The 14,684-nt window shown below is 42.3% G+C and overlaps 1 protein-coding gene across 1 annotated transcript in view; it reads left to right on the top strand.

Annotated features, from left to right (window-relative positions):
• The window catches only part of Supt16h (SPT16 homolog, facilitates chromatin remodeling subunit), a 45,037-nt gene that overhangs the window by 5,182 nt on the left and 25,171 nt on the right, over positions 1 to 14,684 (top strand). The window contains exons 2-7 of the mRNA XM_042679750.1: positions 5,034 to 5,126; positions 7,257 to 7,427; positions 8,913 to 9,065; positions 10,113 to 10,259; positions 10,839 to 10,990; positions 12,425 to 12,597. Coding sequence (XP_042535684.1) covers positions 5,034 to 5,126; positions 7,257 to 7,427; positions 8,913 to 9,065; positions 10,113 to 10,259; positions 10,839 to 10,990; positions 12,425 to 12,597 — 889 coding nt within the window. The remainder of the gene's footprint in view (positions 1 to 5,033; positions 5,127 to 7,256; positions 7,428 to 8,912; positions 9,066 to 10,112; positions 10,260 to 10,838; positions 10,991 to 12,424; positions 12,598 to 14,684) is intronic.

Genomic DNA, 14,684 nt, shown 5'->3' with positions numbered 1-14,684 from the left:
GTTGGTCTGGGGCTTGAACTCTGGGCCTGAGTGTTGTCCCTCAGCTCTTCAGCTGAAGGCTAGCGCTCTATCACTTGAGCCACAATGCCACTTCTGGTTTTCTGGTGATTTATTGGAGATAAGAATTTCATGGACTTTCCTGTCCAAGCTGGCTTTGAACCGTGATCCTCAGATCTCAGCCTCCTGAGTAGCTAGGATTACAGGCGTGAGCCACCAGCAACTGGCTTAGAGTGGTTTTAAGTATAGTGTTTTGAGGAATCTCTAAACCACCTTCTAGAGTGGTTATACTATTTTACATTTCCAGCAACTATGCAATAGGATTCTTTTTTCCCGTGTTTCTGCCAGCATTTGTTGTTCATATTCTTGATGATGGCCCCTCTTACTGGTGTGAGATAGAATCTCAGTGTTGTTTGTTTCCTTTATGGCCAGAAACATTGAGCATTTCTTTATGTGTTTATTGGCCATTCTTATTACTTCTGAGACTTTTTTTAGCTCCTTTACCCATTTATTAACCAGGCTGTTGATTGATTCTTTGGTGGTTGAATACTCTGGGTATTAGACCCTTGTCGTTTGTAGACCTGGCAAAGATCTCCCATTCTATAAGTTGTCTTTTTAGGTAACTGTTCTTTGATGTGCAAAGGACAGCTTGATGCAATCCCATTTGTCAGTTCTCTCTCCCTTTTGCTGAGCTGGGGTCGTGTGTTGTCCAGGGTAGATTGGAACTTATTATCATCCTGTCTCAGTTTTCTGAGTGTAGGTATTGCAGACATGCTCTACTGTGTCCCTGTTTAACTATCTACTTTGTATATATATTTTTGTATCCTATTACTAACTGTTCACCCTGGCATGTAGTTAGCTGTTCAGTGAACACCAATGCCAAATTTCTGAGCTTTCAGGTATCTGGGTTTGAACTGATTTTCATGTAAGCGCTAATTACAGTGACCTTCCTTTTCTGCAGCTATTCACCTGTTGTTCCTGTGTGGCTGTTATTGGCACATCCTTCTCTACAATTCAGTAATAAATTATGTGAGAATCCTAACTATAACCGAACTTTAAAAAATGTTCTTTTTTCAAGCCAGGTGCTAGTTGCTCATATCAATAATCCTAGCTACACAGGAGTCTGAGATCTGAGGATTGTGGTTCAAAGCCAGCCCTGGCAGGAAAGTCATTGAGTCTTACCTCCTTTTAACCAGCAAAAAGCCAGAAATAGAGCTGTGACTCAATGGAAAGAGCGCCAATCTTGAGTGAAAAAGCTTAGAGACAGTACCCTGGCTCAGACTTCAAACTTCAGCATGTGTGCATGCGCACACAAACACAGTTTTCCTTTTATATTACCCATTTGGTTCAAAGGGAAGGTTGGTGTTCTTTGACTCTGTATTTTCCCATCTTTTATTGTTTAGATCTCACATAAACTTTTACATATTTTGTGTTACATTTTACTTAGTTCTCACGTTAAAAATTAGTTTTAAGCCAGGCACTAGTGTAATCCTAGTTACTCAGAAGGCTGAGAATTGAGAACCTCTATTTGAAGCCAGCCAGGACAGGAAAGTCCATGAGACCTTATCTCCAATTAACCATCAAAAAACAGCTAGAGCCGGGCGCTGGTGGCTCACGCCTGTAATCCTAGCTACTCAGGAGGCTGAGATCTGAGGATCGCGATTCAAAGCCAGTCCGGGCAGGAGAGACCGTGAGACTCCTATCTCCAATAAACCACCAGAAAACCAGAAGTAGCGCTGTAGCTCAAGTGGTAGAGCGCTCTCCTTGAGCTGAAGAGCTGAGGGACAGCGCCCAGGCCCAGAGTTCAAGCCCCACGACCGACAAAAAAACAAAAAAAACAGCTAGAAGTGATGCTGTGGCTCAAATGGTAGAACATTGTTAGCCTTGAGCACAAAAGCTTAATTGTATTTTATTTTTCCTTTTTCAGTATTGAGGTTTGAACTCAAGGTTTGTGCTAACTAGGCAGGCACTTAATTCATTGAACCATGCCCCAGACCTTTTTGCTTTGGTTATTTTTTGATATTCCTACCAATGCCTCATGATTTCCTTGACTCCTTGCACATAATTTGAATTAAAGGTGTGCTGTATTGAATCACGATTTTCCCCAGCTCTTCTTCCCAAGTTGCTGGGATTAAAGACTTAGAACATGGTACCTGGCCCTAAGAAATCATAGTTTTTCTGAAAACCTTAAAAAGTTACCTGCCTTAAAGGCAAGTGCTTTCAGTTATTCTCTTCCTTTCACCCCCCCCCCCCCCCCCCCCCCCCCCGCCCAAGTCCTCAGGCTTGAACTCAGGGCCAGGGCCCTGTCCCTGAGCTTTTGTACTCAAAGCTAGCACTCTGCCAGCTTGAGTTACCACTCCACTCTTTTTGTTGGTTAATTGGAGACAAGTTTACTAGAAGCCTGGAGCTGGTGACTCATGCCTGTAATCCTAGCTACCCAGGAGTCTAAGATTGTGGTTTGAAGCTAGCCCAGGCAGAAAACTCCTTTAGACTCTTATCTCCAATATGCTACTTAGAAAAAGCCAGAAGTGGCCTTGTGGCTCAAGTGGTAGAGTGTTAGCCTTGAGCACAAAAAGGCTCAGGGACAGCACCCAGGCTCTGAGTTCAAGCTCCAGGACCAAAATAACCGAGTTTCATAGATCCTCAGATCTCAACCTCCTGAGTAGCTAGTATTATAGTCATGAACCACTGGTGCCTGGGACTTTTTTTTCTTTTTGGGGGGGGATCCGGTCATGGGGCCTGTACTCTGGGCCTGGGCGCTATCCCTCAGCTATGCAGCTCAAGGCTAGCACTCTACCACTTGAGCCACAGCGCCACTTCCGGCTTTTTTTTTTTCTTTTTTCTTATGTGGTGCTGAGGAATTGAACCCAGGGCCTCAGGCATGCAAGGCAAGCACTTTACCACTGAGCCATCTTCCCAGCCCGCCTGGGACTTTTTTCATATTTCTAAATAATGTCTCTGTGTTGCCATTTCTTTTTTTGGGGGGTCCAGTTGTGGGGCCTGAACTCTGGGCCTGGGCGCTGTCCCTCAGCTCTTCAGCTCAAAGCTAGCGCTCTACCACTTGAGCCACAGCGCCACTTCTGGCTTTTTTTTTTTTCCTTTTTTCTTATGTGGTGCTGAGGAATCGAACCCAGGGCCTCAGGCATGCAAGGCAAGCACTCTACCACTGAGCCACCTTCCCAGCCCCCATGTGTTGCCATTTCTTGACTTGTGAATTATAGATATTTATGGTAGATTAGGACTTTATTACAACTTCTCTACTTCCTGATACTTGAAATTTTATCCTTTTTTTTTTTCCCCTCGGTCATGGGGCTTGAACTCTGGGCCTGGGCACTGTCCCTCAGCTCTTCAGCTCAAGGTGAGTGCTCTACCACTTGAGCCACAGCACCACTTCTGGTTTTCTGGTGGTTTATTGGAGCTAAGAGTTTCATGACTTTCCTGCCCAGACTGGCTTTGAATCGTGATCCTCAGATCTCAGCCTCCTGAGTAGTTAGGATTACAGGCGTGAGCCACCAGCGCCGGCCCATTAGCCTTCTTAATCTCTATTCACAATTTTTATCAAAGTCAGTTACTGTCACTTATTTACATTGTTACTATCGTGTAAATGTTTTTGCTTTTAGATAGAAATGGAAAAATCACTACTTTTCCTTTCTCCCATTGATTTTTTTTTCCCCCCCATGGCATCACATGACCTAGACAAACCAGTTTTTTGTTTTCCTTGGTGTTTTATCTTGCTTCGTTTTATTTATTTTTATCAGGCGTGGGGCTTGAACTCTGGGCCTGGGCTACAGGCTTGAAACTTTGATTTAAAATCCTAGTACTGGAGGGTGAGGAGTGATTAGAATGTGAGCAAGGCTCAGGTATGGTGGTTCATGCTTACAAACTAATTAAGACTGAGGTAGAAGAATCACATTTGAGGCAGCCTGGGCTACATTGCAATACATTTCAAAGAAAAAGAGTTACAGGCTGGGAAGGTGGCTCAGTGGTAGAGCGCTTGCCTTGCATGCTCGAGGCCCTGGGTTCGATTCCTCTGCACCACATAAGCAAAAAGAAAAAAGCCGGAAGTGGCGCTGTGGCTCAAGTGGTAGAGCGCTAGCCTTGAGCTGAAGAGCTGAGGGACAGCGCCCAGGCCCAGAGTTCAGGCCCCACGACCCCCCAAAAAAAAAAAGTTACAAAGTGATTTAGCTACTTTTCTATATTAAGAAATAAGGCAATAGGGTGCTGGTAGCTCCTGCCTGTAATCCTAACTACTCAGGAGGCTTAGATCTGAGGATCATGGTTCAAAGCCAGCACAGGCAGAAAAACCAGTGAGATTCTTATCTCCAATTAACCACTAAAGAGCCACAAGGGGATCTGTGGCTCAAGTGGTAGAGCACTAGCCTTGAGCAAAAGAGCTCAGGGGCAGCACTTAGGTCCTGAGTCCAAACCTCAGTGCCAGCATTTAAATATATATGTAAATATGGCAATAAGAAACTGATTGAGCTGGGTACTGATGGCTCACGCCTGTAATCCTAACTACTCAGGAGGCTGAGATCTGAGGATCTGAGGATCGTTGTTCAAAGCCATCTGGGACAAGAAAGTCCATGAGATTCTTTTTTTGGGGGGTCCGGTCATGGGGCCTGAACTCTGGGCCTGGGCGCTGTCCCTCAGCTCTTCAGGCCAAGGCTAGCGCTCTACCACTTGAGCCACAGCGCCACTCCTGGCTTTTTTCTTTTTGCTTATGTGATGCTGAGGAATCGAACCCAGGGCCTCAGGCATGCAAGGCAAGAGCTCTACCACTGAGCCACCTTCCCAGCCCCCATGAGATTCTTATCTCCAATAAACCACTAGAAAACCAGAAGTAGCGCCGTGGCTCAAGTGGTAGAGGACTAGCCTTGAGCTGAAGAGCTGAGGGACAGTGCCTAGGCCCAGAGTTCAGGCTCTATAACCAACCAAAAAGGGAAAAAACAAACAAGAGACATATCATGGTAAATAACTGAAGTCTTCACTTCTGTTTTGCTAGTGTGAAAAGAAAATGACTACCTGCTCTTTTTCAGAAAGGAGAAGATGAATATGCCAATGTTGATGCTATTGTTGTATCGGTGGGTGTTGATGAAGAAATTGTCTATGCCAAGTCCACTGCCTTACAGGTGAGAGGTTTGCAGTTTTCATCCTTTAATATCGTTGAATCATCTCTGGCACTGTTTAGTATTGTAGACACATTAAAATTTTAATTATGGGCCAGGTACCAGTGGCTCATGCCCATAATCAGGAGGCTGAGATCTGGGGGTTGTGGTTTGAAGTCAGCCTGGGAAGGAAAGTCCATGAGACTCTTACTCCCCCCAAAACAAACATGGAGCTATGGCTCAAGTGATAGAATGATAGCCTTGAACAAAAAGAAGCTTAGACACAGCGACTAGGCCCTGAGTTCAAATCCCAGGACCAGCTCCAAAAAGAAAAACAAAAAAATAATTCCTGGGTCTGAATGTATACCTAATTGATAGATGTCTTTAACATTTGGAGGCCCTAGATTTGACCTCCAGCACCACAAAAATAAAATTAAAATAATTAAAATAATCCTAGCAGCTATGTTTCAGGTACCTCAAAAATGGCTACCACATTGAACAGACAGACACAGGTTATTTTTATCACTCAATAAAGTTCTATTGGACTTAGTACTGATTTAGAACATAAAGAAAAAAGAATATTTAACTGATAGAACATAAGAAACCTAAGTAATAGTGGGTTAAGTAAAATACTTCTTTTTTATATGGTCTTCTGGGACCTGGCTTTTCCAAAGATCCATGTTCCATGTGTATATAAATGAAACAAACTATTGATAAAAAGGAAGAAAATGGGCATCCTAACTTTAAAAAAATTGTTTTATTATTATAAAGGTGATGTACAGAGGGGTTACAATTAAGATCCTTTTTTAAAGAAGACTTACTTGAAGTCCTATATAATGTTTCTACTTGCCCACCAAAATTGAATTATATGGCCACACATAGATACAAGAAAAGATGGTAAATAAAGCCTTGTTAGGCTATATACCCAGCAAAAAATGTCAAACCTTTTTGAAGGAGAAGAGAGAACTGAATTATTATACTAAGCAATCAGCATGCTTTAAGGAGGTAGAAGGCATAGTTCTTCAGGGCATTTTTGTACATGTTGAAATTAAGCAGCGATTGAGGTGCTATAAACAGTTGTCTAATAGCTGGTGTGAGCTTTACTTTGCAAGGGCCCTAGGTTTGATCCCCAGCATCAGAAAAAAAGTAAAAATAGAAACAAGCTGTCCAAATGATTTGACAGTTTTTATCAAGGAATATTTCAGACATCAAAAAGCAGACAGATTGGGGATGGGAAAGTGGTTCAGTGGTAGAGAGCGCTTGCCTAGCATGCATAAGGTCCTGGGTTTGATTCCTCAGCACCACATAAGCAAAAAGAAAAAAGCCAGAAGTGGTGCTGTGGCTCAAGTGGTAGAGCGCTAGCCTTGAGGTAAGAGCTGAAGGACAGCGCCCAGGCCCAGAGTTCAGGCCCCAGGACCAGACCTCCCCTCTCCTCCCCTTCCCCCCCCCCCCCAAAAAAAAGCAGACAGAGCTAGGCACCCATGGCTCACGCCTGTAATACTAGGTAGTCAGGAGGCTGAGATCTGAGTATTGTTCAAAGCCAAGCCAGGGCAGGAATGTCTGCAGGAATGTTAGTGAGACTCTTGTCTCCAATTAACTACCAGAAAACCATAAGTGGCACTATGGCTCAAGTGGTAGAGTGCTAGCCTTGAGCTGAAGAGCTGAGGGACAGCACCTAGGCCCAAAGTTCAAGCCCCATGACCGACCAAAAAAAAAAAAAGCAGACCATAGCTGGGTGCTGGTGACTTATGCCTATAACCCTAGCTACTCAGGAGTCTGAGATCTGAGGATCACAGTTCAGAGCAAGCCTGGGCAGGAAAGTCTGTGAGACTCTTATCTCCAATGAACTACTCAGAAAAGATTGGAAGAGGCACTGTGGCTCAAGTAGTAGAGTGCTACCCTTGAGCACAGAGAGGCTCAGGGACACTAGTTCAAGCCCTAGGCAAAAAATAAAGCAAACATTATACTGAACTTCCATGTACTCATTACACTTGAGTAAACTGTCAATTCTGACCCATCTTATATTCACATTGAAGCTGCCTCATCCCAGATTTTAAGGTTAACCCTAGGTACCTTACTTGTCTATAAATGTTTCTATATAAGTGCTGTTTTTTTTACCTACACATTTTTCTTAACTGTTGTCTTTTCCCATAGACATGGCTCTTTGGTTATGAACTAACTGATACTATCATGGTCTTCTGTGATGACAAAATCATCTTTATGGCAAGCAAGAAAAAAGTGGAATTCTTGAAACAGATTGCCAACACTAAGGGCAATGAAAATGCTAATGGAGCCCCTGCCATAACACTACTCATACGAGAGAAGGTCAGCAATGCATCGTAAATGTGAGAGTGTTTAAAAGTGATGAACTAAGAATATGGCTTAGTGGTAGAGTGCTTGCCTAGCATACTTGAAGCCCCGAGTTCCATTCCTCAGTACCACATACACAGAGAAAGCTAGAAGTGGCTCTGGAGCTCAAGTGGTAGAGGGTTAGCCTTGAGCAAAAGAAGCTCAGGGACAGTGCCCAGGCCCTGAGTTCAAGCCCCAGTACTGGCAAAAGAAAAAAATAGTGGTAAACTAGGGCTGAACACAGTGGCTCAGATCTGTAATCCTAGTTATTCAGGAAGCAGAGATTAAGAGGATCAGTTTCAGGCTACTCAGTACAAAAAGTTCACAAGACCGTTTCAATCAAAGGTGGGTGAAATACTGTGTGTGTGTGTCTGTTATCCCAGCTATAGAGGATATATAAAAAGGAGAATCATAGTCTAGGCCAGCCCAGGGAAAAAGAGAGACCCTGCTTGAAAAATAAGAAAACCAAAAGGGCTTTGGGGCATGACTTAGGTGGCAGAGTGCCTGCCTAGCAAGTATAAATACCAGTTCAAATACCAGTGCCACCAGAGATACTTTTTACAAAGTTAGGTGTGGTAGGGCATACCTGTGATCACAGGATAACCACTAGCAAGGTTTGCCTTAGGCAAAGACACTATCAATAGCCTGTCTGAAAAATAACTAGAAGCAAAGGGGTTGGGAATGTGGCTTAATAAACCTTGAGTTCAACCCCAGTACCATCAAAGTAAAGAAAATAATAAGTAAAGAAAAATTATCTGTAATGCCTTATAGTTTAAAAGATCAAAGGAATGGGATAGTTCTCTGTTATTGTAGTTACAGACTTCTGTCACATATTCATTGTTGGTTAGGAAGAAAAGAGTTCAATAACTCAGTTTTACAGCAAAACAAATGGGCTTTGGAAAACTAAATTTATATACAGCCCACCTGTAAAATAGGGAGTTTTTCCCCCTTAGAATTTGTTCACATTTATGAGTCTCTTAGCTTTTTTCTAAAAGACCAGTCTTGTCAGCTAATGTATATAAAAATATCTGAAGTATGTGTATAAATATGTATAAATATGATTTGTTAAGTATAAATATGATTTGTTATAACGTAACAAAAAAGTAGATGGGGAGCCGGGCATTACTGGCATATACTTGTAATCCTAGCTACTCAGGAGGCTGAGAGCTGAGGATTGCTGTTCAGAGCCAGACTGGGTCTGAGTCCATGAGACTTTTTCTTATCTTTAGTTAATTACTAAAAAGCTGAAAATGGTGCTATCGCTAGGCTTGAGCACAAAAGCTCAAGGACAGTGCCCAGGCCAAGCTCAAACCACAGAACTAGTACCAAAAATACAAAAAAAAGGAAGATGGGGTTTAGTGAATTTATTCTTTTCATTGTTTAGACTGTTCTTTGTGTATTTCTAAATAGAACAGAGATGTCTAGTTGTAAAACTAACTTTCTTCTCCATGACGTTCATAGAATGAAAGCAATAAGAGCAACTTTGACAAAATGATTGAAGCCATTAAAGAAAGCAAGAATGGCAAGAAGATTGGAGTGTTCAGCAAAGACAAGTTCCCTGGAGAGTTCATGAAGAGCTGGAATGATTGCCTGAGCAAAGAGGGCTTTGATAAAGTAAGAATACCACTAGAAAGCAGCAGGCTAGGAGTAAAGAAGAGAAAATTGTGTGTGTTTCCCCAACAAAGAATTTTTGTTTTACCAGAATATTCACATTTTGGGTTTTTTGTCCCTTTTGGCTACATAATTTTCAGTCTGAAAGCAGGGCCTTCAAAAGTAGTTCATAGCCGGGCACCAGTGAGTCACACTTAAAATCCTAGCTGGTCAAGAGGCTGAGATCTGAGGATTGTGGTTTAAAGGCAGACTGGACAGATAACACCTGGGGGTACTGGGTTGTGACTCATGCTCTGGCCTGTAGTCATAGCTACCCAGGAGGCTGACATCTGAGGATCAAGGTTTGCCAGCCCAGGCAGGCAAGTCTGTGAGGCTCTTATCTCCAATTAACCACCAGAAAATTAGAAGTGGTGCTATGGCTTAAAGTGGTCGAGAGCTAGCTTGAGCAAAAGAGCTCAGACACAGCACCCAGGCCCCAGGTTTAAGCCTCATGACAAACTACCTCTCCCCCCCAAAAGGTGGTCCAAACACTAAAGTTGGAGGCTGAGAAAAATTTCATGACCAAAACTATTTTCTGCTTTCTTCTCTGCCTGCCTATCTTTCTTCTTCAACCCATACAAAACCCTTCAGAAATGGAAATAAACTTTTTTTTTTTTTTTCGTCAGTTGTGGGGCCTGAACTCTAGGCCTCAGTGCTGTCCCTCAGCTCTTCAGCTCAAGGCTAGTGCTCTACCACTTGAGCCACAGGGCCACTTCTGGCATTTTCTGCTTATGTGGTGCTAAGTAATGGAATCCAGGGCCTCATGCATGCGAGCCAAACACTCTATGCTGCGCCACCTTCCCAGCCCCGGAAATAAACATTTTAAGAGGCATATTAGCCTAAATGCCTCTTAGAGAAAATTCATAATTTGAACTATTTGAACCTCTGCAAACTAATGATAAAGCATGCTAAATAAATGAATAGCATCTCTGATAATATTCAAAAATGGAAGAGATGTGCCTCTTTGGCAGTAGTATTTGCATATTCGAAAGTCCTGTCCCTTGACTGCAGGTAGATATCAGTGCAGTTGTGGCCTATACCATCGCTGTGAAGGAGGATGGGGAGCTCAACTTGATGAAAAAGGCAGCCAGCATTACCTCTGAGGTCTTCAACAAATTCTTCAAGGAAAGAGTTATGGAGATAGTTGATGCAGATGAGGTGAGTATAAAGGGAAGATGTCCTTTTTTTTGTAAAGCAATAATAAACCCCTCTCTGCACATTTTTTATAATGTGTTCAGCTTCCTTTGAAATTAAGACTTTAACACTTAAGCTGGTAGTAAAGGCCAAAATAACTAAACATGCACTGCAATTTATTGCAGTTACCTATTATTTTTCTTGAGAATCCTTGGAGTATCTGAGTTCCACTTCTACAATTTGCTTTATATTTATGGTTTATAAACCATAAAATGCATGTTGTCTTCAAATATAAGCACCTAACACTTCTACTTGTCACTCTCTAACAAATGTGGGGGGGGGGGGTTGTTTGTTTGTTTTTCCCTGTGTACTCTTTTTTTTTTTTTTTGGGTCCAGTCGTGGGGCCTGAACTCTGGGCCTGGGCGCTGTCCCTCAGCTCTTCAGCCCAAGGCTAGCGCTCTACCACTTGAGCCACAGCGCCACTCCTGGCTTTTTTCTTTTTGCTTATGTGGTGCTGAGGAATCGAACCCAGGGCCTCAGGCATGCAAGGCAAGTGCTCTACCACTGTGCCACCTTCCCAGCCCTCCCTGTGTACTCTTACAGAAAGTTCGGCATAGCAAACTGGCTGAGTCTGTGGAAAAGGCCATTGAAGAGAAAAAATATCTGGCTGGGGCAGACCCTTCTACTGTGGAAATGTGTTACCCTCCCATTATTCAGAGTGGTGGCAACTATAATCTCAAATTCAGTGTGGTGAGGTGAGTATAAGAACATCAAACAATAGCAACCAGAACATTTTGACTTTGAGCTAGTTTTCTTTGACTTTAAAATTAACAAGAGTGGTACTCACTCAGCATTATGGTGAGATGAACTATCCAACTAGTGGTTGGTGACAGGAGGAAAAAACTGGAAGAGAACGAAGATAGCATCGTCTAAAATGAAATAGTACTCATTACCTGACTAACCTCTCTGTATACATGTTTTTATTTTTATTTTTTTGGGTCCAGTTGTGGGGCCTGAACTCTGGGCCTGAGCGCTGTCCCTCAGCTCTTCAGCTCAAGGCTAGTGCTCTACCACTTGAGCCACAGCATCACTTCCAGCTTTTTTCTTTGCTTATGTGGTGCTGAGGAATGGAACCCAGGGCCTCAGGCATGCAAGATAAGCGCTCTACCACTGAGCCATCTTCCCAGCCCTCATCTTTTTAATAATATTAAAAAAATAAAAATTACGTCTAGGTGGTAGAGTGCTTGCCTCGCATTCATGAAACCCTGGGTTCCATTCCTCAATACCACATAAACAGAAAAAGCCAGAAGTGATGCTGTGGCTCAAGTAGTAGGTGCTAGCCTTGAGCCAAAGAAGCTCAGGGACAGTGCCCAGGCCCCGAGTTCAATCCCCAGGACTGGCAAAATTAAATAAATATAAATAAATACTTAAATAAATATAAATGAAAACAAGAGTAAGAGGCAGAATAGCAAGTAGTCTTCTGTATTTTCTGGTTTGTCTTTTTTTTTTTTTTGGGTCATGGGGCTTGAACTCAGGGTCTGGGCACTGTCCCTGAGCTTCTTTTGCTCAAGGCTAGCACTCTGCCACTTGAATCACAGCGCCACTTCTGGTTTTCTGGTGGTTAATTGGAGATAAGAGTCTCATGGACTTTTCTTCCTGGGTTGTCTTTGAACTGCATTCCTAGTAGCTAGGATTACAGGCGTGAGCCACCAGCACCCAGCCTTCTATATTTTCTGTAAATGTTTATTCTGTATTTGATTTTAATTTTTTTCCAAATTATTTTAAATACTGGAAAATAAAAATAGTTGTTGAAAAAATTAACATGACATTAGATATTTAAGAAATACAGCAAAGAGGAGGAGAGCCCTGTCCAGTATGCACAAGGTCAAGGTCCTAGGTTTAAATCGCAGCATAGCTGTTACATGCCCTGTGAAGGATACTGTTCCTCCTGAGAGACTAATTATAATACACAGATTATAGTAGACTCCTAACAACTCTACTGTTAGGCCAAGAGTATAGTTCAATATATCCTTAAGCAATTTTAAATGCAATACCCAACTTCTTGAATTTTTATTCTAAAAGATTTAATCTTTATTCAAACACAAGGAAAGTGACAGTCATTGATGAATGGTGTGTGACAGTTATACTTTGCTAGTTTTGATAATAAAATGCTTTCTTTTGTTCTCTAGTGACAAGAACCATATGCATTTTGGGGCCATCACTTGTGCCATGGGTATTCGCTTCAAATCTTATTGCTCTAACCTTGTTCGCACATTGATGGTTGACCCTTCTCAGGAAGTCCAAGAAAATTACAACTTTTTGCTCCAGCTTCAAGAAGAACTGTTAAAGGAATTAAGACATGGTAAGGTACCATAGAAAAGGTTTGCAAACCATGCAGGTAGACAGACAGATAGATTGATCTGTCTTTAACCAGGAACCAGTAGTTCATACCTGTAAACTTATCTAGTCAGGAGGCTGAGATCTGAGGATCTCAGTTCTAAGCCAGCCTGGGCAGGTTATCTCCAATTAACTAACAAAAATCCAGAAGTAGAGCTATAGCTCAAGTGGTAGTATACTAACATTGAGCTAAAAAATAAAAAGCTCAGGGATAGCACCAGGTCCTGAGTTAAAGTCAGGACTGTCATAAAAAATAAAATTAAAAAACAAAAACAGAAAAACGTTAATGTTGATATGCATTTATACCCTGGAGAGTCTTCTACGAAAGATAAATAACCCTAACATTTAGCTCTTGAATCTACTTTTCTTTCAGATAGTAGTTGTCATTGATGTTTACAGAGACTTCTCATTTGTTAGGTCTCTATTTCCAGATCTTCACATAACATCTTGACTTTAGTAACCTCCTTTGCTAAGATCTAAGAACTACTATCTCTTATCAACAGGCTGTATGTGGTTAATCCTCCATTGAATGGATACCAAAAATACAAGAATGTTAGAGACTAGAATAAATAGCACTTTTAAACTAGTAAGTAACTACTACAGAAAGCAACAATCCAAAAAAAGAAAAGTGAAGTCAGGCAGGAGGATCTTGAGTTTGAGGCCAGCCCTGGCAAAGTTAATGAGACCCAGTCTCAAAAATAATATTCAAACAAAAGGACTAGGCATGTGGCTTTAATAGTAGAGCACTTGCCAACATGTACAACACAGACCAGGCTTTGAGTTCAATCCCCAGTACTAGAATGTGTGATTAAATAAACAAAGCGAAGTACTTGACAACTCTTTTGCCTTGGATTTTACCAACCCAGGTTAGCTAAGTCAAACTTCATGTTTACCACAGATAAATGATTTTCTAATTTTACCTGTGTTTCCCAGATATTCTTTTTTGGGGGACAGGGGGGTCCGGTCGTGGGGCCTGAACTCTGGGCCTGGGTACTGTCCCTCAGCTCTTCAGCTCAAGGCTAGCACTCTACCACTTGAGCCATAGCGCCACTTCTGGCTCATTTCTTTTTGCTTATGTGGTGCTGAGGAATCGAACCCAGGGCCTCAGGCATGCAAGGCAAGCGCTCTACCACTGAGCCACCTTCCTAGCCCCCTTCCCAGATATTCTTAACACCATTCTTCCATAAGTTGTTCTTAAGTCTTGTTGAAAGCTGAAAGCTGTGCATTGTGGCTCATACCTACCACCCCAACTATTCAGAAGGCAGAGATCATGTTTCAAGGCTAGGCCAAACAAAAACTTAGCCAAGTGCCGGTAGCTAACACCTGTAATCCTAGCTACTCAGGAGGTTGAGATCTGAGGATCACAGTTCAAAGCCAGCCTGGGCAGGAAGCTCCGTGAGACTCTTACCTCCAATAAAACACCGGAAAATCAGAAGTGAGCTGAAGAGCTCAAGGATAGTGCCCAGGCCCAGAGTTCAAGCCCCACAACACACAAAAATAAAACAAAACTTAGCAAGACCATATCTTAGCCATTTATCTAGCAAGATACATAAATAGAATCAAATCCAACCCAGACAAAAATTCAAGTCCCTGTTGGAAAAAATAAAGCAAAAAGGGGTGAGGACAGGTCCAAGGGGTAGTGCATAATAAACAAAGGTTCAAATGTCAGTACCAACAAACTAAACAAATTCTATTGGAAATTAGTAATGAGAGTATAAGATCCTTCTGAGGCCCCATTGGTATCTGGTATAGTCTCCTAAAAAATTCAGCACAAGAGTGTTGGATTTTTTTTAATTTATTTTTATTGTTTTTGTCGGTTGTGGGGCCTCAACTCTGGGCCTGGGTGCTGTACCTGAGATCTTCAGCTCAAGGTTAGCGCTCAAGCCACAGTGCCACTTCCGGCTTTTTCTGCTTATGTTGTGCTGAGGAATTGAACCAGGACCTCATGCATGCAAGGCAAAAACTCTACCACTGAGCCACCTTCCCAGCCCCAGTGTTGGTTTTTGAAACCTAGTCTTTCTCAATAGCCCAGGATGGTCTCAAATTTGAGAT

This window comes from Dipodomys spectabilis, unplaced genomic scaffold, assembly GCF_019054845.1.
Source record: "Dipodomys spectabilis isolate Male_0828 unplaced genomic scaffold, ASM1905484v1 ptg000054l, whole genome shotgun sequence".
Lineage (NCBI taxonomy): Eukaryota > Metazoa > Chordata > Mammalia > Rodentia > Heteromyidae > Dipodomys > Dipodomys spectabilis.
This window is presented reverse-complemented; position numbering and strand designations above follow the sequence as displayed.